Source organism: Trichosurus vulpecula, chromosome 2, assembly GCF_011100635.1.
Source record: "Trichosurus vulpecula isolate mTriVul1 chromosome 2, mTriVul1.pri, whole genome shotgun sequence".
NCBI classification, from domain to species: Eukaryota; Metazoa; Chordata; class Mammalia; order Diprotodontia; family Phalangeridae; genus Trichosurus; species Trichosurus vulpecula.
In genome coordinates, this window is record NC_050574.1 from 16633625 (window position 1) to 16656911 (window position 23287).

General features: G+C 43.5%; 1 protein-coding gene across 1 annotated transcript in view; it reads right to left on the reverse strand.

Annotated features, from left to right (window-relative positions):
- Positions 1-118: 118 nt before the first annotated feature.
- The window catches only part of LOC118836289 (leukocyte immunoglobulin-like receptor subfamily B member 3), a 36531-nt gene continuing 13362 nt past the window's right edge, over positions 119-23287 (reverse strand). The window contains 16 exon segments of the mRNA XM_036743621.1: positions 119-889; positions 998-1035; positions 1141-1183; positions 1275-1391; positions 2737-3030; positions 3274-3546; positions 3741-3776; positions 4052-4123; positions 14452-14627; positions 14957-15068; positions 16693-16890; positions 16893-16985; positions 17229-17501; positions 17696-17731; positions 18008-18079; positions 21285-21407. Coding sequence (XP_036599516.1) covers positions 576-889; positions 998-1035; positions 1141-1183; positions 1275-1391; positions 2737-3030; positions 3274-3546; positions 3741-3776; positions 4052-4123; positions 14452-14627; positions 14957-15068; positions 16693-16890; positions 16893-16985; positions 17229-17501; positions 17696-17731; positions 18008-18079; positions 21285-21407 — 2270 coding nt within the window. The 3' untranslated portion in view covers positions 119-575.

Genomic DNA, 23287 nt, shown 5'->3' on the forward strand with positions numbered 1-23287 from the left:
CTGATCTGCTTTGCCAAAGTCACTGGGGGATGGACTTTGAGGCAGTGAAACCCATCCAATGCCCTTAGCCGTCATTCCTACAAAACAATGCCCAAGACCCCAAAATTATTTTGCATCTACATGGCACCCACTATGGGATGTCTCTATTCGACAAGTGGGGAAACAGTGAGGGGTTAAGTGACTTGTCCAGGGTCACGTAGCCTGGTGTCTGAGCAAGACAGTTCCTGCCCCTCAAGTCCTTGGCACAGTAAGTGGTTCAACATCATAAATGACGTTTGAGGTGACTCAGCTGAAACCCTCCCTGCACGCTGTCTCTCCCCGCTAGGAATGGGAGATCTCACTTTTCTCTGCGTCTCCACTGCTTGGCAGACAGGAAGCGCTGAATTGATGCTTTTTTTAATTAAGCGCCTACATTGTGCTGACCCCTTGGTGTCTGCAGCCCGAGGTTGCCCAGGTGGGGTCATCTAAACTGTGTTTCAGGTGTCCAGGAAGAGGCTTGTCCACACCTGGCAGCTTCTCAGCCAGAGCCAAGGAAGGGCCTCTTCCTCCTGGGGTCTCCTGGGCTCAGGCCGAGCTCACTGCAGGGGAGCATAGAGGCTGGACTCCTCTGGCCCAGAGCGGGGAGGATCCTTGGCCCCAGCCTGGAGTCTGTAGAGGTTCAACTGGGCATAGGTCACTTCCTGAGGGTCTTCCCTTTTGGGAGCCTGGCAGGAGGAGATGGAGGGTTGGAGTGGGACATGGGGCAGGAGGGCTGAGGAGGGGAAGGACCCTGAACCCTCCCACCTGTGTGTCTCTGGGGAAGCCTCTCCCTCCCTGCTCCCTCCAGGAGAGGTCTGTGAGTGACTCACAGCAGTGTCCTCTGTCTGTCTGCCATCATTCACAGCAGCATCTGGAGATAAGAGGAGAAGGCATGATGGGCCAGGACCCTGGCTCTGCTCGGGATCAGGCTCTTGTCTCTGACACCCCAGGCGCCCCTGCCCCGGCCCCTCTCACTCACATGGTGTCTCCTCCAGGGGGGTCCCCTCTGGGTCAGAGCTGGGGAGCAAGAAGGCATAGAAAGTTGAGGGGGAAGGTCTGGGAAGGTGGGCAGGTGAGGTGGGGGAGAGTCTAGGGGGAATCAGGGCATGTCTGGAGCCCTACCTCCTGGTGGTCGTCTTGACCTCGGCTTCTCTGCCCCCATTCCCTGTAAGGAGAGACAGAGTCAGGCTTTAGTGGGGCTCAGCTCAGCCTCCATTGGGCCCTCAGCCTACATGACCCCAGCCCCAAGAACTCACTGAGTCTGGCCTGATGCTGACAGCGTCGCTGGCAGAGGAGGAGGAAGAGGAAGAGGAAGAAGAGGATGAGGAAGACTGAGATGCCCGTCAGGATGCCTGCTGTGAGACCTGGGGAAGCTAAGGATGAGACCAAGGGGAGAGTGGTCAGAGTTAACACTGTCCTGGTCCTTGGGGAGGCTGAAGGAGCATCTGGTGATTTAGTCCTACACACTTTGATTAAGCCCCCAGTTAAGGGCCTGGCCTTGTGCTGGGGTGGGCCCTGGGGATTCAGAGACAAAGCAAGAAGAAGCTCCTGCCCTCAGGGGGCTTGCTTATGTTCTCCTGGATGTAATCTTGTGATCAGGGACAAATGAATCAATGATTTCAGACAAATGACACAAGGCAGGATCATCAATGGGACAGGGAAGACAAGAAACAAGCATTTTTGAAGTGCTGGGGTAGAGGCAGGGGGTGGGGGTGGGGGGAGAGGTGGGACACGGTTTTCAAGTTAAGCCAGGAAAAAGGCCTTAGGGAAAGAAGGCCAGCCCCAGCCAGGGGCTCCACCAAATGGAGGAGGGCCCAGGAGGAGTCTGTTGGTTGGAGGCAGGAAGATCTGAGTTCCAATCTAGCCTCAGACCCTTTCTAGCTGTGTGACTCTGGGCAAGTCACTTAACCTCAGCCCCAACTTCCTCATCTGTAAAACTGGGATAACAGCAGCACCTATGTTACATGTCGAGGGGATAAAGACTGTGTAGCAGGTGAGCCCCGGGAGGACATTCCAGGGGTGGGACCCAGCTGGTGCAAAGGTCCAGAGGTGAGAGAAGAATAAAGATGAAGTCAGAGAAGAGGGAGACCTGGTCCCTGACTGGAAGTTCACTTCCTTGCTTTGGTCCATCTTGCAAGGATCCCTCAGTTACTCACTGAAGATCACATGCCCCGGGGAAACTTTGGGGAGGGTCTGGAAATCTGGGTGTGAGCCCCTGCCCTCTCGGGGCCTTTGCAGCCCACCTGAAAAATGGGAGCCTGAACAAGAGGTGGGAGGGGTGAGACGCCTCCTGCCTCCCTCCACGAGCTGAGTCTCTGGTTAAAGGGCCCGGGACTATGGTAAAGCCTGGGGCTTCCCAGTAAGGGGGAGAGAGAATGCCAGCAGCTGCTACCTGGGCTGCCCCCTGCCCTCCTCCAGGGCCTCCCCACCTCCCCCACCGTGCCCTGCAGACAGACACATCATTTGCACCAATGGGAGGGGAGCAGGGTGCGATTGATCAGAGAGCAGAATGGATCTAGAGGGGCCAGAGAGGAGAGTCCTCACTGTCTGCACTCTCTGAGCAGGACCCATTGCCCAGACTCTCCATCCCTTCCCTCTGAGCCTCCTGGCCCCTGCGGTCCCCTAGGCCAAGGGCCCTGAGCAGGTAGGGTGGTTCCCCAGGGCCAGTGATGGAGCTTAGGAGGGATGGGAGGAGTGGGGGGGCTGGGGCTCCCTCACCTGTGACCCTGAGCACCAGGGGGTCACTGGGGGCTGACCACTCATAAGGGTATGCACGGTGAAAGCTGTAGCATCGGTAAGTCCCTTCATGAGCAGTGGTCACAGCCTGCATGGAGAAGTTGGCCCGAGTCCCTGTTCCATGGGTCTGGGCCATGCCTTGGGTGATCCGTTCTTCATCCTTGTACAGGGCATACATGTCATGCCCTTGCTGTGACTGACACTGGAGGGTCACATTGTGTCCTGAGGCCACCTGGGAGCTGGGCAAGGCTGAGAGGGAGGGTGGGTCATAGTACCCTGGGGGAGGAGGAGGAGGAGAGCCTGGAGTTAGAACAGGGACATTTCTCCCCTCCTTGTGCCCAGGCTGGAGCTGGGGGAGGGACAGAGCAGCTGTCCCTCCATCCTCCTCTCCCTCTCCTGGCTTCAGGGGAGCCAGAGGCAGCAGGGCTTTGGGAATGCAGGGAAGCCAGAGCCAGCCCTGGCTGATGCCAGAGTCCAAGGCTGGGGCTGAGGGGTGGGGGTGGGGGGGTGTCCTCTTACCTATCACTGTCACCTCCAGGGGGTCACTGTCCTCTGACCAAGATGATTGGCTACTGTAGAGACATTGGTAACTCCCAGCTGTGTTTGCTGTCATGTGAGAGATGAGGAACTGGGCTGCCCTCCCAGCTGCAGACTTTTCCATGTACTGATAGCCTTCTTTCTTCAGATAGTACGTAACAGCCCCAGGGGGCCCTTCACACCAGAGGGACACAGGCTCCCCCTGGGGGATCATCAAGCCTGGCTCTGCCCTGAGGGAGGGTCTGGGCAATGTGCCTGGAAGAGAATCAGAGCTCAGAGGGTCCCCCTCAGCCCCTGCCCCGCCCAGGTTTCACCCTTAGACCCCCTCCCAGAATCAGCCCATATGCCCAGAGCCCCATATTCCCTTCCCCCTGCCTACTCCTGGCTGGGGATAGCTCTCAGTTCTGAGCAGGCAGCAGGGGCAGGAGGTATTTGGGGAAAGGACTTACCCTCTTGTGCCCAGATCCCCCAGCACAGACATAGCCCTGTAGGAGAGGTTCTGGGTTAGACTCGGCTCCCAGCCCCAGAACCCACCTCCTTGTCACCAACCCAGAGCCGCAGGCTGGTGGTTGGATGCAGAGGGGGCAGCCAGACAGCAGGAGACCTGGGCTACTGTTCTGGGTGTGCCCCTTCTCACCGGACCTTCCTTTCCTGCTCTGTAAAATGGGGGAGTAGGGGTTGATGAAGTGATTTTTCAGGTTCCTCCCAGCTTTGAGTCTCCCTCCTTAAGGCAGAGCCTCTGCCACTTCCTAGGACTTACCTAAGCAGAGCAGGGCAGAGAGTGTGGGGGCCATTGTGGCCCCAAGGGCTGGTGACAGGGTGGACAGATGGCCTGATTAGCAGAGAGTCATCAGCACAGGGTGTGGTCAGGGCTGGTCTGGCCTCAAGTTACCCAATCTCCTTCCCCTACTGGGGATAGGAGAAAACTCCTTCCTCTTTGTGGCTTACACTGCATCCATGGGAGTGGGTTGGGTTTCTGGGCAGGGGAGGCTGGCTGGCCCAGTTTGAGGTCTGGTCCACTCCCTGCCCTTCTGTGGGCAATGATTTCTCCCTCTGTACAATGGACAGGAAGTCAAAGCACCTTCCCTCTTCTAAGACTCTGATTTCCCCCCAAATCAACCAGCCAACACATATGTGTTGAGGTGTCCTGTGTTCCAAGCTCTAGGGATTGAAAGAAAGGCAAAAAAGAGAGTCCTTGCCCATGAGGAGGTGACTGTGTAATAGGGGGATGCTATACAAACCAGATGCATGAACAAGATTTAGACCAAATCAAATGGGGAGAATTTCAGAGGGGAGTCATTAACGTTAAAGGGAAGAGGAAAAGGCTTCCTGCAGGAGGGGAGATTGTGTTTCACTTCATTTTCAAATTTTATTAATTTTATTTTTAAATTTGTAAAGATTCAATTTTACTTTTGTTTTCAGTTTCAAATTCTCTCCAAGTGTATCATCATATTATCTGCGAAATCATTCCCTATTCTGATTCCTTCTATTTCTTTTTCTATTCTTAATGCCATAGCTAGGATATCCCATCCAATATTGAATAATATTTGTGAAGGTGGGCATCCTTGTTTTACAGCTGATCTTACTGAGAAAGTGTATAGGTTATCCTCATCACAAATAGTGCTTACTATTGGTTTTAGGTAAATTCTTCTTATCGATTTAAGGAAAAGTCTATTTATGCCTATGCTTTCAAGGTTTTTTTTTTTTTAAGTAGAAATGTACTTTATCAAATACTTTTTCTGCATCTGTTGATATTATCATATGTTTTCGTTACTTTTATTGTTGATGTGATCAATTATGTTAATAGTTTTGTCTATTTTAAACCATTACTGCATTCCTGGTATGAATCCCACTTGGCCATAATGTATAATATTTGTGATATGTTATTGTAATCTTTTAGCTAATATTTTACTTAGGATTTTTGCCTCCATATTCATTAATGAAATTGTTCTGTAATTTTCTTTTTGTGTTTTCACTCTTCCTGGTTTAGGTACCAGTATTATATTTGTTTCATGAAAGGAGTTAGGTAGAATCCCTTCTTTGCCTATTCTTCCAAATTATTTATTTAATATTGGAATTAGTTGGTGTTTAAGTGTTTGATAGAATTCACTTGTAAATCCATCTGGTTGTGCTGCTTTTTTTCTTAGGAAGCTCATTTATGGCCTGTTCAAGTTCTTTTTTCTAAAATAGATCTATTTAGATATTCTATTTCCCAGTCTGCTAATCTGGGCAGTTTGTATATTTGTAAGTATTTTTCCATCCCCCTTAAATTGTTAGACTTATTGGCATATAATTGGGCAAAATACTGTTTTGATTTTGTCTTCCTTACTGGTATATTTACCCTTTTCATTTTTGATACTAGTAATCTGGTTTTCTTCTCTCTTTTAAAAATCATATTTACCAATGGTTTATCTATTTTATTAGTTTTTCTGTAATAGCAACTCCTAGTTTTGTTTATTAATTCAATGGTTTTCTTACACTCAATTTTATTAATTTCACCTTTGATTTTTAAGATTTCCAAGTTAGTATTTACTTGGGGATTTTTAATTTGTTCTTTTTTCTAGTTTTCTAGTTTTTTTAATTGCCTACCTAGTTCACTGGTCTGCTCTTTCTCTTTTTTATTGATATAAGCACTTAGAGATATACATTTTCTTCTGATTTCTGCTTTTACTATATTCTATAGGTTTTGATATGTTGTTTCATCATTGTCATTTTATTTAAAATAAAATTATTGATTGTTTCTATTATTTGTTCTTTAACCCATTCATTCTTTAAGATTAGATTGTATATTCTCCAATACGTTTTTTCCTTTGTTTCCATGTTCCCTTATTAAATATAATTTTTATTGCATTGTTGTCTGTCAAGGAAGTATTTAATATTTCTGCTTTTCTGCTTTTAGCTATAAAATTTTTGTGCCCTGTTATCAGGTCAATCCTTGTAAAGTTACCATGTAGTGCTAGGAAAAGGTTTATTCTTTTCTATTTCCATTCAATTGTCTCCAGATATCTATCATATCTAGCTCATCTAAAATTCTGTTCACTTCTTTAACTTTTTTCTTCTTTCTTTTTTGGTTAGATTTGTTTGGTTCTGACAGGGGAAGATAAAAGTCCCCCACTATTAGGGTACTACTATCTATTTCCACTTGTAATTCAGTTAATTTTTCTTTTAAAAAGTTAAATGGCATGATATGTGGTATATCTAATTTTAGTATTGATATGGCTTCATTATCTATGGTGACTTTTATCATAATGTAGCTTCCCTGTTTATCTGTTTTAAATAAATCTATTTTACCTTTGACTTTGTCTGATATCATGATTGCTACCTCTGCTTTTTTTTTTTTTGCATTGGCTGAGACATAGTACATTCTACTCCAGCCTTTTATTTTACTTCTTTATGTATCTCTCATTTTTAAATGTATTTCCTGTAAGCAGCATGTTGTAGCATTCTGATTTGTAATCCATTCTGTCATCCTTTTGTGTTTTATGGGTGAATTCATCCCATTGATGTTCAAAGTTATAATTAGTATTATTGTATTTTCCTCCATCCTATTTTTCCTCACTATTGCCTTTCTCAGTTTCTCTTTTCACCCTGTCCCTCCTCTAGTTTACTTCTAACTGTTACCTCCATATTCCATACTTTTTTAAAGAATCTGTCCCTTATCCTCTCCCCTCACTCTGCCTTTCCTTGTTTTACAAACTCCTCTGAGGGCCTCTCCCTTTTCTTCTTCCCCCACTTTTCTAAATCTTAATCTACACACTCTTGTATATCTGCCTCCCCCATTCTGTTCCCTCACCCTTTTGTTTCTTTATAAATTTGGAAGACTTTTATACCCATCTAGATGTATATGTTCTTCAACCCAGATCTGATAAGAATAGGATTCTGACACTACCAGTCCTCTACCCCAACCTGATTCCTCTGTATCAGTTCTTCCTCTTGTACCTCCTTTGTATGAGATAATTACTCTTTTTACCTTTTCCTACAAAATTTTGCTTTTTAGAATCACTATATCATACTCAGCTCTTCTTCAATTTTTCTTTCAAACCATCCAATTACTAACGATAGTCTTAAGCATATGGTTTACACTTCCATGTATAAATAGTAAATAGCAAATGATTTATCCTTATTGAATCCCTTGTAATTGGTCTTTGAGGTTTACTTTATATTTCTCCTGGATCTTATATGTCAAATTTTCTATTAAGTTCTGGTCTTTCTGCAACAAAATCCTGAAAGTCTGTCAATTCATTGAATTTCCATTTTTTTCCTGTTCTAGATTAAACTTAACTTTCCTGGTTAAGTCATTTTTGGCTGCAAGCCCAGTTATTTTCCTCTTCCATACATAGTGTTGTAAGACCTGTGGTGTTTTAGTTTAGCTGCTGCTAAGTCTTGTGTGATTCTAATTGTGGCTGTGCAGTATTTGAATTGTTTCTTTCTTGTAGCTCATAATATTTTCTCCTTAACCTGGGAGTTTTGGAATTTGGCTATGATATTCCTGTAGATTTTCAGTGTGAGATCTGTTTCAGGTGATGACCAGTGGATTTTGTCTTTTTCTACTTCCCCCCCTTGTTTTAAACCTTCAGGGCAATCTTCTTTTTTTTTTTCTTTTCTTCTGTTTTTTTTTTTAATTAATTAATTTATTTTTAGTTTTCAACATTCACTTCCATAGGATTTTGAGTTTTAAATTTTCTTCACCTCCCCAAGACAGCATGCAATTTGATATAGGCTCTACATTTACTTTCATATTAAACATATTTTCACATTAGTCATATTGTAAAGAAGAATTGGAAATGATGGGAGGAATCTTGAGAAAGAAGAAACAAAACAAAACAACAAAAAAGAGAGAGCAAATATTATGCCTCCATCTCCATTCAGACTCCAAAGATCTTTCTCTGGATGTTGATGGCATTTTCCATCGTGCGTCTTTCAGAGCTGTCTTAGGTCCTTGCATTTCTGAGAAAAGCTAAGTCTGTCAAAGTCATCACACAATGTGACTGTTACTGTGTACTATGTTCTCCTGGTTCTGCTCACTTCACTCAACATCAGTTCATATAAGTCTTTCCAGGTTTTTCTGAAGTCCTCCTGTGTAAGGGGTTGGTGCCGACCCCGGGGCTGTTAGGACCCTAGCACTTGGCCTGTTTCCTGGGTAAACCAGGCAGGTTTAGAACGGCAGGCATCGGGAGGGGGGGTCTCCGCCTTTGAGAAGCCCCTGTAGTCTACCTACACATGCAGGCAGAGCCTGTCCACAAGGGACACACAAGCCCAGAAGGAGGGACCCAGCTGGCCATTACCTAATGCTCTCTAACCATTGCCTAATGCAGTGCTTTGTTACTTTACTCACCGGAACATCTTTGATACTTTACGGGGACATCCTGCCTCGTGTCTCACGTAGCTCATACAGCTCTGATACCATCTTGCAACATGCCCGAGCATTCCCATGCCCTTGTAGATACTGTAGTGCAACATCCCCCCCTCATTCCCATAGCCCTACAGACACCGCCTTGCAACAATCCTGATCTTTCCCATACCTGTGTAGATACCATAGTGCACCATACATTGCAACAATTCGGATCCTTCCCATACCTATACTGATACCCATACTGGAACAAAGTGCAACAATATACCCATACTGCAACGTTTCTATTCCTTCCCATGCTGTCATCCTCATACCCATTGGCCACTTGCTTATGCCCATGTAGTGCAAACCCTATAAAAATGGATGATTTCTCCCAATAAATCAGAGTGCCTTCCATCTTGACTCCCGCCTCATCATTGCGTACTGAGACAGGTCCTTGGTGGACAAGGACCCCCAGAGAAGAAGAAACCCCAAACACTCCTGCTCATCATTTCTTATGGCACAGTAGTATTCTATTACATTCATATACCACAAATTGTCTGCCCATTCCCCAATTGATGGGCATCTCCTCAATTTCTAACTCTTGGCTACCACAAAAAGAGCTGCTTTAAATATTTTTGTACATGTGGGTGTTTCCCCTATTTTTATGATCTCTTTGGGATAGAGCCCTAGAGGTGGTATTGCTGGTTCAAAATTTATCCATAGTTTTATAGCCCTTTGGGCATAGTTCCAACTTGCTCTCCAGAATGGTTGGATCAGTTCACAACTGCACCACATCTTCTCCAGCATTTATCATTTTCCTATTTGTCATGTTAGCCAATCTGACAGGAGAGATGTAGTACCTAAGAGTTGTTTTGATTTACATTTCTCTAATCAATGGTGATTTAAAGCATTTTTTTGATAAGACTATGGAGAGCTTTAATTTCTTCATCTGTTCATACCCTTTGACCATTTATCAATTGAGGAATGGCTTGTATTCTTATAAATTTGACTCAGTTCTCTCTATATTTTAGAAATGAGATCTTTATCAGAGACACTGGGAGTAAAAATTGTTTCCCAGCTTTCTGCTTCCCTTCTAATCTTGGTTGCATTGGCTTTGTTTGTTCCAAAACTTTTCAATTCAATATAATCAAAATCATGTATTTTGCATTTATAATATTCTCTGTCTCTTGTTTGGTCAAAAATTCTTCCCTTCTCCATTAATCTGACAGGTAAACCATTCCTTGCTCTCCTCGTTTGCTTATAGCATCAGACTTCATATCTGAATCATGTACTCATTTTGACTTTATCTTAATATATAGTGTAAGGTGTTAGTCTATGCCTAGTTTCTGCCATGCTATTCTCAGGTTTCCCAGCAGTTTTTGTGAAATAGTGAGTTCTTATCCCAGAAGCTGGAGTCTTTGGGTTTATCAAACAGTAGATTACTATAGTCATTGACTACTGTGTCTTGTGTACCTAACCCATTCTACTGATCCACCACTATTTCTTAGCCAGTACCAAGTAGTTTTGATGATTGCTCCTTTATAATACAATTTAAAATCTGATTATGGCTAGATCACGTTCCCTTGCATTTCTTTTCATTAATTCCCTTGACATTCTGGACCTTTTGTTATTCCAGATGAATTTTGTTATTTTTTCTAGCTCTACAAAATATTTTTTGCTAGCTTGATTGGTATGGCATGGAATAAGTCAATTAATTTAGGTAGAATTGTAATTTTTATTATATTAGTTCAGCCTACCCATGAGTAACTGATATTTTTCCAGTTATTTATGACTTTATGTGTATGAAACATGTTTTGTAATTGTGTTCATCTAGTTCCTGGTTTTGTTTTGGTAGGCAGACTCCCAAATATTTTATAATATCTACAGTCCCTTTAAATGGAATTTCTCTTTTTATCTCTTGCTGTTGGGCTTTGCTTATGTGGGTTAATTATATATCCTGAAACCTCGCTAAAGTTTATTATTATTTTAAGTAGTTTTTTAACTTGATTCTCTAAGATTCTTTAAGTATACTACCATATCATCTGCAAAGAGGTATAACTTTGTTTCTTCTTTGCCTATTCTAATTTCTTCAATTTATTTATGTTTTTATTGCTAAAGCTAACATGTCTAGTACCATACTGAACAGCAGTGGTGATAATGGACATCCTTTTTTCATCCTGACCTTATTGGAAATGCTTCTAGCTTATCCCCATTACATGTAATACTTGCTAATGGTTTTCAATAGATGCTATTTATCATTTTAAGGAAGGCTCCACTTATTCCTATGCTCTGCAGTGTTTTTAATAGGAATGGGAGTTGTATTTTGTCAAAAGCTTTTTCTGCCTCTATTGAGATAGTCATATGATTAGTTTTGTTGTTGATAGGGTCAACTATGCTGATAATTTTCCTAATACTGAACCAGTCTTGCATTCCTAGTATAAATCCTACCTGGTCATAGTGTATTATCCTTGAGATAATTTGCTGTAATCTCTTTGCTAATGCATTATTTAAAATTTTTGCATGTATATTTATTAGAGAAATTGGCCTATAATTTCCTTTCTCTGTTTTGGCTCTTCCCAGTTTAGGTATCAGCACCATATTTGTATCATAAAAACATTTTTTGCCTATTTTCCCAACAGTTTATATATAAGTGGAATTAATTGTTCTTTAAATGTTTGGTAGAATTGACTTGTGAATGTATCTGGCCTTGGAGGTTTTTTCTTATGGAGTTCATTGATGGCTCATTCAATTTCTTTTTCTGAAATGGGGTTAAGTATTTTATTTCCTGTTTGGTTAATCTGGGCAATTTATATTTTTGTAAATGTCCATCCATTTCACTAAGATTGTCAAACTTATTGGCATACAGTTTGACAAAATATCTCCTAATTATTATTTTAATTTTCTCTTCATTGGTGGTGAATTCTCCCTTTTCTTTTTTGATACTGGTAATCTGATTTTCTTCTTTCTTTTAAAAATCAAATTAACCAAAGTTTCATCTATTTTGTGGGCTTTATCATAAAAACCAGGTCTCAGTTTTATTTATTAGTTCAATAGTTTTCTTAATTTCAAATTTATCAATCTTTTCTTTGGTTTTCAGTATTTCTAATTATTCTAATTATTATTTAATTGGAGATTTTTAATTCGTTCTTTTTCTTGCTTTTTTAGTTCATGCCCAATTCCTTGATCTCCTCTTTGTCTATTTTATTCATGTAAGCATTGAGAGATATAAAACTTTCCCTAAGAACTGCTTTCACTGCATCCCATAAATTTTGGTATGTTGTCTCATTATTGTCATTCTCTTGAGTAAAGTTCTTGATGGTTTCTATGATTTATTGTTTGACCCACTCACTCTTCAGGATTAGATTATTTAGTTTCTGATTAATTTCCATGGCTGTTTATTACATGTAATTTTTATTACATCATGATCTGAAAAGGATGCATTTAATATTTCTGCCTTTCTGCATTAGATTGTGAGGTTTTTTTTTTCGAAGAGGGAAGGCAGGGCAATTGGGGTTAAATGACTTGCCCAAGGTCACACAGCTAGTTAAGTATGTCAAGTGTCTGAGGTCAGATTTGAACTCAGGTCCTCCTGACTCCAGAGGCAGTGCTCTACTCACTGAGCCACAGTAGCTGCCCCAAGATTGTGAGGTTTTTAATGTCCCAAAACATGGTCAATTTTTGTGTAGGTGCCGTGTCCCACCAAGAAAAGATATATTCCTTCCTATCCCCATTCAATTTTCTCCATAGATCTATCAAATTTAGCTTTTCTAAAATTCTATTCACCTCCTTAACTTCTTTCTTATTTATTTTGTGGTTAGATTTATCTAGTTCAGAGAGGGAGAGGTTGAGGTCCCCCACTAGTATAGTTTTGTTGTCTATATCTTCTGGTAACTCTCTTAACTTCTAAAAATTTGAATGCTATACCATTTGGTGCATATGTTTAGTAATGATATTACTTCATTGTCTATGGTACCTTTAGCAGGATGTAGTTTCCTTCCTTATCTCTTTCAAGTAGATCTATTTTTGCTTTTGCTTTGTCTGAGATCAGAATTGCTACCCCTGGTTTTTTTTACTTCAGTTGAAGCATATTCTACTCCGGCCTTTCACCTTTACTATAAAGGTATCTCTCTGCTTCAAATGTGTTTGTTGTAAACAACATACTGTAGGATTATGTTTTTTAATCCATTCTGCTGTCTACTTCTGTTTTATGGGAGAGTTCATCCCATTCACATTCAGAGTTATGATTACTATCTGTGCCTTTCTCTCCATCCTATTTCCTCCCTTTTTCATGCTTTTCTCTCTCCTTTCTCTCTTTCCCTCCTCACTAGAATTTTGCTTTTGACCATCGACTTCTTCAATCTGCCCTTCCTTTTCTTTCCCTTTTCCCTTATTACTTCTTTCCTTCTTTCTATCCATCCTCTCCCTTCTCTTTCCCCTTTCCCCTCCTACTTCCTATAGGGTAAGTTAGATTTGTATATGTGTGTGTGTTATTCCCTCTTTGAGCCAAATTTGATGAGAGTAAGGTTCAAACAATGCTCGTCTTCCTCCCTTCTTTCCCTCTACTGTAACTGGTCTTTTTTTTTTAGGGGGGAAGGCAGGGCAATTGAGGTTAAGTGACTTGCCCAAGGTCACAGAACTAGTAAGTGTGTCAAGTGTGTGAGGTCAGATTTGAACTCAGGTACACCTGACTCCTGGGCTGGTTCTCTACTCACTGCACCACCTAGGTTTCCCTATAATTGGTCTTTGTGACTCTTCATGTGATGTAATTTATCCTTTTCTGCCTCCTCCTTTCCTCTTCTCCCAGTACAATTCCTTGTCATCACTTAATTAGATTTTTTATCATCACATCAAAGCCAGCTTATACCCATGCCCTCTGTCTATGTATACCCCTTCTAAATGTTGTAATAATGATACAGTTCTTAAGAATTACAAGTATCATATTCCCTTGTAGGGATGTAAACAATTCATCCTTATTGAATAACACGTTTTTTCCCCTCCCTTTCCTGTTTACCTTTTTATGCCTTTCTTGAGTCTTGTATTTGAAGATCAAATTTTCCATTGAGCTCTGGTCTTTTCATCAGGAAGGTTTGGAAGTCATCTATTTCATTGACCGTCCATCTCCTCCCCTGAAGGATTATGCTCAATTTCAATGGGTATTTGATCTTTCTTTGTAATCCAAGCTCCTCTGCTTTACAGCATATCATATTCCAAGGCCTCCAGCCTTCTAATGGAAACTACAAAGTCCTGCATAATCCTTACTGTGGTTCTATGATATTTAAATTCTTTCTTTTTGGCTGTTTGCAGTATTTTCTCCTTGACCTGATAATTCTGGAATTTGGCTACCGTATTGCTTGGCATTTTCATTTTGGGATCTCTTTCAGGAAGTGGCTGGTGGATTCCTTCCATGACTATTTTATGCTCTGGTTCTAGGATGTCAGGGAAATTGTCCTTGATGATTTCTTGAAAGATGGTGTCCAGGCTCCTTTTTTGATCGTGGGTTTCAGGTAGACCAATAATGCTTAAATTATCTCTCCTGGATCTATTTTCCAGGTCAGTTGTTTTTCCAATGAGGTACTTTATGTTTTCTTCTATTTTTTCATTCTTTTGATTTTGTTTGACTGATTCTTCGTGTCTCATAGAGTCATTAACTTCCACTTCTAATTTTTAAGGAAGTGCTTTCTTGAATTAGCTTTTGTTCCTCCAGATTGGGGAGAGGGAGAAAGAAGAGGAGGAGGGAAGGGCAGGCCAGGCCCCTTCCTCTCTTTGGGGGTGGCAGCACCCCTCCCTCAGAGCCTCCTTGCAGCCCCATCCAGCACTTAGTCCAGCACCTGGGACACAGGAGGCACCTAAGAGACGTTCCTTGATGGATACATTGACTGACTCGGGCATCCACGGGGCCCCCAGCACCGGGCTGGGACTGCAGATCCCTCCCCCTCCCTGCCCCTCCGCTCCCTTCTCCCTCCCCAGAAGGAAACGTTCTCCCCTGGCCATCTCCCCTCTAGGTCTGGTCAGCCCAGTTAGAGTATAAGCTCCTGGAGGCCAGGAGCCCTGGAATGCTCTCTCTCTCATTTCTCTGTCTCTGTGTCTTTTAATAATTGCATCTTTGTGTTCAACACAATAACAGGTCTGTGGTCTCCACTCACTACATCAGCAAAAAGTGGATTCATTCACTCACTCATTCATTCATTCACTCATTCATTCACCCACTCACTCACTCACTCATCCAGTCATTCATTCATTCATCCACTCATGCATTCATTCACCCATTCCCTCTGCCCAGCAGTCACGTGTGGCCAGGATGCTCAGGCCAGGGCTCCCTGGGCTGCTTCTCACTGCCCCTGGAGGCTGCACCAGGTCTCAGTCAGCAGGACTCCCAGAATGATGAGGACCAGCCCAGCCAAGATGAGGCGAATCAGATTGCCCACAGTGTAATCCAGGAGAGCATCTGGGGGATGAGTTTGTCACTGACACATGGGCCTTATTCCCAGGCTTCCCAGCCCCTGACTGTGAGCAGGGATATTGTCCCCCATTAGTGCTGAGACCCTGATCCCATCCTAGCTCTTCCTCCCTGAGCTGAGGAGCTTCCGGTTTCTCCCCTCCTGGGAGTCTGGTTCTATGCAGGAGGAAGGGGAAGAGGCCTGAGGGTGTGGGGCAGCCTCTGATCTCCTCCACCCCCTCAGCTGGCCTTCTTCTTCCCCAACCTCAATGCTGAGACTTCCTCTCCTGGCTCACTGCTCCACCCTCCTCACTGGACTGAAAGTGCCCCCCCCCGCCCCCCCAAAGTGATGAGTGATGTGTTCACTGTCAACACCAATGGTCCCAGGCCTCACCCACACCTGACACTGAGGATCACACCCTCCTCTTGGGGACTCTTCTCCCTCTGGATTGCAATGACACTACTTTTTCCTGGTCCTTTTCCTCAGTCCTCCTAGCCCCCTATGTGTGGGGGGCACACAGCGTGTCCTGAGGGAGCCCCCAGTTTGAGGAGGGGGACACAGCCTCTCCTGAGGGAATTCCCAGTGTGAGTGGGGGCATAACCTGTCCTGAGGGGGTGACGTAGGCTTTTCTGAGGGGGGATACAACCTATCCTGAGGGCCCTGAGTTTCCCTCAGCGCTAGACTCTGCTGTGTAAGTGGGAGACAGTGCTGGGCAGGGGAGGGTTGAGGGGTGAGGGAGTTACTGTGGTGCTTCCAGCTTAGAGGGACAGGGGTGGGTGTATCTGGGGGGCCCCTCATTCATCACTGGGGCAGCCAGAGATGGAGGAAACAGAGTCCCCCTCTACCATAGTTCAAGCTATGGCTGTGTGGGTGAGGGAAGGCAGGCTGAGGGGGCTGCTGGGGAAGGAGAGAGAAGGCAGAGGGCTGGGGGCTGCCCTGGCCATCTCTCCTCCCCACCTCCCCAGCCCCTTCCTGACCAGCTGTGTTCTTCTTTCTTCCCCAGGCCAGTGTTTCTCCTGCTCCTGTCCCTTCCCCCCGGCCTCCTCATACCTTGATTCTTTCTGAGAAAGGCCGACTCAGTTCTGGCCTAGACAGGGGGTGGAGAATAATAGGGGAGAGAAGCCCTCACCCTGTCCTGAGAGTAACTGGTTACTCACTCACTGGTTGTGGAGGATTTCAGAGCCTGGGGATTGCCAGGGCTTTGGGGCAGGTGAGGATCCTTTGAGGTGCCTGGAAAAGGGTGAGGGGCTTGGGGGTATTTAACTTCCCCTTTCCTCACTGTCTACACCCAGGCCTGCTCTGGCCTCCTCTTAGATCCTCCTCTTAGATCCTCCTCTGATCTCCTCAACCCCCTTTCCTGGAACCTAGTAGACATGTTGTCTGTCTGTGGGACTAACATAACTGGACAGGTGTCCGATGGTGAGGGTGTCTACAGGGGCCAGGAAGGAGAGTCCTCACTGTCTGCACTCTCTGAGCAGGATCCATTGCCCAGACTCTCCATCCCTTCCCTCTGAGCCTCCTGGCCCCTGCGGTCCCCTAGGCCAAGGGCCCTGAGCAGGTAGGGTGGTTCCCCAGGGCCAGTGATGGAGCTTAGGAGGGATGGGAGGAGTGGGGGGGCTGGGGCTCCCTCACCTGTGACCCTGAGCACCAGGGGGTCACTGGGGGCTGACCACTCATAAGGGTATGCACGGTGAAAGCTGTAGCATCGGTAAGTCCCTTCATGAGCAGTGGTCACAGCCTGCATGGAGAAGTTGGCCCGAGTCCCTGTTCCATGGGTCTGGGCCATGCCTTGGGTGATCCGTTCTTCATCCTTGTACAGGGCATACATGTATACCCTTTCTGTGACTGACACTGGAGGGTCACATTGTATCCTGAGGCCACCTGGGAGCTGGGCAAGGCTGAGAGGGAGGGTGGGTCATAGTACCCTGGGGGAGGAGGAGGAGGAGAGCCTGGAGTTAGAACAGGGACATTTCTCCCCTCCCTGTGCCCAGGCTGGAGCTGGGGGAGGGACAGAGCAGCTGTCCCTCCATCCTCCTCTCCCTCTCCTGGCTTCAGGGGAGCCAGAGGCAGCAGGGCTTTGGGAATGCAGGGAAGCCAGAGCCAGCCCTGGCTGATGCCAGAGTCCAAGGCTGGGGCTGAGGGGTGGGGGTGGGGGGGTGTCCTCTTACCTATCACTGTCACCTCCAGGGGGTCACTGTCCTCTGACCAAGATGATTGGCTACTGTAGAGACATTGATAACTCCCGGCTGTGTTTGCTGTCATGTGAGAGATGAGGAACTGGGCTGCCCTCCCAGCTGCAGACTTTTCCATGTACTGATAGCCTTCTTTCTTCAGATAGTACCTAACAGCCCCAGGGGGCCCTTCACACCAGAGGGACACAGGCTCCCCCTGGGGGATCATCAAGCCTGGCTCTGCCCTGAGGGAGGGTCTGGGCAATGTGCCTGGAAGAGAATCAGAGCTCAGAGGGTCCCCCTCAGCCCCTGCCCCGCCCAGGTTTCACCCTTAGACCCCCTCCCAGAATCAGCCCATATGCCCAGAGCCCCATATTCCCTTCCCCCTGCCTACTCCTGGCTGGGGATAGCTCTCAGTTCTGAGCAGGCAGCAGGGGCAGGAGGTATTTGGGGAAAGGACTTACCCTCTTGTGCCCAGATCCCCCAGCACAGACATAGCCCTGTAGGAGAGGTTCTGGGTTAGACTTGGCTCCCAGCCCCAGAACCCACCTCCTTGTCACCAACCCAGAGCCGCAGGCTGGTGGTTGGATGCAGAGGGGGCAGCCAGACAGCAGGAGACCTGGGCTACTGTCCTGGGTGTGCCCCTTCTCACCTGGACCTTCCTTTCCTGCTCTGTAAAATGGGGGAGTAGGGGTTGATGAAGTGATTTTTCAGGTTCCTCCCAGCTTTGAGTCTCCCTCCTTAAGGCAGAGCCTCTGCCACTTCCTAGGACTTACCTAAGCAGAGCAGGGCAGAGAGTGTGGGGGCCATTGTGGCCCCAAGGGCTGGTGACAGGATGGACAGATGGCCTGATTAGCAGAGAGTCATCAGCACAGGGTGTGGTCAGGGCTGGTCTGGCCTCAAGTTACCCAATCTCCTTCCCCTACTGGGGATAGGAGAAAACTCCTTCCTCTTTGTGGCTTACACTGCATCCATGGGAGTGGGTTGGGTTTCTGGGCAGGGGAGGCTGGGCTGGCCCAGTTTGAGGTCTGGTCCACTCCCTGCCCTTCTGTGGGCAATGATTTCTCCCTCTGTACAATGGACAGGAAGTCAAAGCACCTTCCCTCTTCTAAGACTCTGATTTCCCCCCAAATCAACCAGCCAACACATATGTGTTGAGGTGTCCTGTGTTCCAAGCTCTAGGGATTGAAAGAAAGGTAAAAAAGAGAGTCCTTGCCCATGAGGAGGTGACTGTGTAATAGGGGGATGCTATACAAACCAGATGCATGAACAAGATTTAGACCAAATCAAATGGGGAGAATTTCAGAGAGGAGTCATTAACGTTAAAGGGAAGAGGAAAAGGCTTCCTGCAGGAGGGGAGATTGTGTTTCACTTCATTTTCAAATTTTATTAATTTTATTTTTAAATGTGTAAAGATTCAACTTTACTTTTGTTTTCAGTTTCAAATTCTCTCCAAGTGTATCATCATATTATCTGCGAAATCATTCCCTATTCTGGTTCCTTCTATTTCTTTTTCTATTCTTAATGCCATAGCTAGGATATCCCATCCAATATTGAATAATATTTGTGAAGGTGGGCATCCTTGTTTTACAGCTGATCTTACTGAGAAAGTGTATAGGTTATCCTCATCACAAATAGTGCTTACTATTGGTTTTAGGTAAATTCTTCTTATCGATTTAAGGAAAAGTCTATTTATGCCTATGCTTTCAAGGTTTTTTTTTTTTTTAAGTAGAAATGTACTTTATCAAATACTTTTTTTTGCATCTGTTGATATTATCATATGTTTTCGTTACTTTTATTGTTGATGTGATCAATTATGTTAATAGTTTTGTCTATTTTAAACCATTACTGCATTCCTGGTATGAATCCCACTTGGCCATAATGTATAATATTTGTGATATGTTATTGTAATCTTTTAGCTAATATTTTACTTAGGATTTTTGCCTCCATATTCATTAATGAAATTGTTCTGTAATTTTCTTTTTGTGTTTTCACTCTTCCTGGTTTAGGTACCAGTATTATATTTGTTTCATGAAAGGAGTTAGGTAGAATCCCTTCTTTGCCTATTCTTTCAAATTATTTATTTAATATTGGAATTAGTTGGTGTTTAAGTGTTTGATAGAATTCACTTGTAAATCCATCTGGTTGTGCTGCTTTTTTTCTTAGGAAGCTCATTTATGGCCTGTTCAAGTTCTTTTTTCTAAAATAGATCTATTTAGATATTCTATTTCCCAGTCTGCTAATCTGGGCAGTTTGTATATTTGTAAGTATTTTTCCATCCCCCTTAAATTGTTAGACTTATTGGCATATAATTGGGCAAAATACTGTTTTGATTTTGTCTTCCTTACTGGTATATTTACCCTTTTCATTTTTGATACTAGTAATCTGGTTTTCTTCTCTCTTTTAAAAATCATATTTACCAATGGTTTATCTATTTTATTAGTTTTTCTGTAATAGCAACTCCTAGTTTTGTTTATTAATTCAATGGTTTTCTTACACTCAATTTTATTAATTTCACCTTTGATTTTTAAGATTTCCAAGTTAGTATTTACTTGGGGATTTTTAATTTGTTCTTTTTTCTAGTTTTCTAGTTTTTTTAATTGCCTACCTAGTTCACTGGTCTGCTCTTTCTCTTTTTTATTGATATAAGCACTTAGAGATATACATTTTCTTCTGATTTCTGCTTTTACTATATTCTATAGGTTTTGATATGTTGTTTCATTATTGTCATTTTATTTAAAATAAAATTATTGATTGTTTCTATTATTTGTTCTTTAACTCATTCATTCTTTAAGATTAGATTGTATATTCTCCAATAAGTTTTTTCCTTTGTTTCCATGTTCCCTTATTAAATATAATTTTTATTGCATTGTTGTCTGTCAAGGAAGTATTTAATATTTCTGCTTTTCTGCTTTTAGCTATAAAATTTTTTTTGCCCTGTTATCAGGTCAATCCTTGTAAAGTTACCATGTAGTGCTAGGAAAAGGTTTATTCTTTTCTATTTCCATTCAATTGTCTCCAGATATCTATCATATCTAGCTCATCTAAAATTCTGTTCACTTCTTTAACTTTTTTCTTCTTTCTTTTTTGGTTAGATTTGTTTGGTTCTGACAGGGGAAGATAAAAGTCCCCCACTATTAGGGTACTACTATCTATTTCCACTTGTAATTCCATTAACTTTTCTTTTAAAAATTTAAGTAGTATGATGTGGTGCATTTAAGTTTAGTATTGCTATTGCTTTATTATCTATGGTGCCTTTCTTCATAATGTAGTTTCCCTGTTTATCTCTTTTAAATAAATCTATTTTACCTTTGACTTTGTCTGATATCATGATTACTACCTCTGCTTTTTTAGCATTGGCTGAGGCATAGTACATTCTGCTCCAGCATTTTATTTATTTTTTTTTTCATATGTTGGCATTTATTATTTAAGTTCAAAAACAGGTTGTGAAAGGGGTGGGTGTGGGAGGGCCTAGAGGAGAGGGAGGGAAGAGACAGGGAGATCAGAGTCTCTCCTCTGTGTCTGCTCTAGACGGGGTTGATCCTGATTTTTGAGCCTTGGTCCAGGGCACACAACGAAGCACTCGATTAAGATGAGGTTGGGCGGTACAAGTTTAGGAAAACACGGCGGGGGTGGGGGTGGCCAGAGTTACACATCCAACCAGAGGTGGGGGCTGGGATTCTCCTTGGATCAGCAGCACGGCTTCCTTTTAGGAATTGAAGCATAGTGATAAGTTCCATCCCACTTATTTCAGCTCTTATAAAATATTCTTGTATTTAAAAGTCTGTGCTAAAGAATTCTTTCATCGCCTCTCTAACTTCTTGTACTTTGCTTCTAGTTTCTTTGAATATGCATCCAATTTGTAAGCTGCCTGCTCAAGAGCTGCTACTTGCTCCTCAATTAGAGTGATCTGATCCAGATAAGGCTGAAGTGCTGCATATTTCTGGTTTAAGTCCTTTAGGTTTCTACTTATGTTTACTGCAATATCTTTCATTTCTAGATACTTCAAGCTAGTCAGTTTGTTCATATTTTCCAGAAGTTTATAGTCTTCACTGGTAGCTGTGAGCTCGCCCGTCAGGTACGTGGCCATTTTGGAGAACATGTCCTGGCACAGCCCCGTGATGTCCGCCTCGGCGGGCTCCGTGGCCTCCTCCGCTGTCTCCACCACGGCATCGTCTAGGCCGGGGAAGGGAGGTAGGAGAAAGGATGGAGGGAAGAATGGGATGGCGAAGAAAGGGGAAAAGAAGAGAGGGGGAGGGAGGGGAAGGGAGGGAGGGGGAGGGAGGGGAAAGGAGGGAGGGGGAGGGAGGGGGAGGGAGGGGAAGGGAGGGAGGGGGAGGGATGGAGGGAAGGATGGGATGGCGAAGAAAGGGGAAAGGAAGGGGGGAAGGGAGGGGAAGGGAGGGGAAGGGAGGGAGGGGGAGGGAGGGGAAGGGAGAGGGGCAAGAGTGGAAGGAAAGGGAGAAAAGGGGAAGAATGAATAGTCTGAGGAGAAGATACAAAGGGTCCCAGCATTTTATTTTAATTCTTTGTGTATCTCTTATTTTTAAATGTGTTTCCGGTAAGCAGCATGTTATAGGATTCTGATTTATAATCCATTCTGTTATCCCTTTCTGTTTTATGGGTGAATTCATCCCTTTCGTGTTCAAAGTTATAATTAGTATTAGTGTATTTTCCTCCATCCTATTTTTCTGTACCATTGCCTTTCTCAGCTTCTCTTTTCACCCTGTCCCTCCTCTAGTTTACTTCTAACCATTACCTCCATATTCCATACCTTTTTAAAGAATCTGTCCCTTATCCTCTCCCCTTACTCTGCCTTTCCTTGTTTTACCCACTCCTCTGAGGGTCCCTCCCTTTTCTTCTTCCCCCACTTTCCTAAATCTTAATCTACACACTCTTTTATATCCCCCTCCCCCATTCTTTTTCCTCACCCTTTTATTTCTTTATAAATGTGGAAGATTGTCATGCCTATTTAGATATATATGTTATTCCCCCTTTAACCCAGATCTGATAAGTATAGGATTCTGGCACTACCAGTCCTCTACCCCAACCTGATTCCTCTGTATCAGTTCTTCCTCTTGTCCCTCCTTTGTATGAGATAATTTCTCTTTTTACCTTTTCCTACAAAATTTTGCTTTTTAGAATCACTATATCATACTCAGTTCTTCCTCAATTTTTCTTTCAAACCATCCAATTACTAATGACAATCTTAAGCATATGATTTACGTTTCCATGTATAAATAGGAGATAGTAAATGATTTATCTTTATTGAATCCCTTGTAATTGGTCTTTGACATTTACTTTATATTTCTCCTGGATCTTATGTGTCAAATTTTCTATTAAGTTCTGGTCTTTCTGCAACAAAATCCTGAAAGTCTGTCAATTCATTAAATGTTCATTTTTTCCCCTGTTCCAGATTAAACTTAACTTTTCTGGCTAAGTCATTTTTGGCTGCAAGCCGTGATTTTCCTCTTTCATACATAGCGTTGTAAGATCTGTGGTGTTTTAGTTTAGCTGCTGCTAAGTCTTGTATGATTCCAATTGTGGCTGTGCAGTATTTGAATTGTTTCTTTCTTGTTGCTCATAACATTTTCTCCTTAACCTGGGAGTTTTGGAATTTGGCTATGATATTCCTGTAGATTTTCAGTGTGAGATCTGTTTCAGGTGGTGAGCAGTGGATTTTTTCTTTTTTTACTTTCCCCTCTTGTTCTAAAACTTCAATTTTCTTTCTCTTTTCTTCTGTTTTTTTTTTAAATTAATTTATTTTTAGTTTTCAACATTCACTTCCATAGGATTTTGAGTTTTAAATTTTCTTCCCCTCCTCAAGACAGCATGTAATTTGATATAGCCTCTACATTTACATTCATATTAAACATATTTTCACGTTAGTCATGTTGTAAAGAAGAATTAGAAACGATAGGACGAATCTTGAGAAAGAAGAAACAAAACAAAACAACAAAAAAAGGTGGAGTAAATATATGCTTCCATCTCCATTCAGACTCCAAAGTTCTTTCTTTGGATGTGGATGGCATTTTCCATGATGTGTCTTTTGGAGC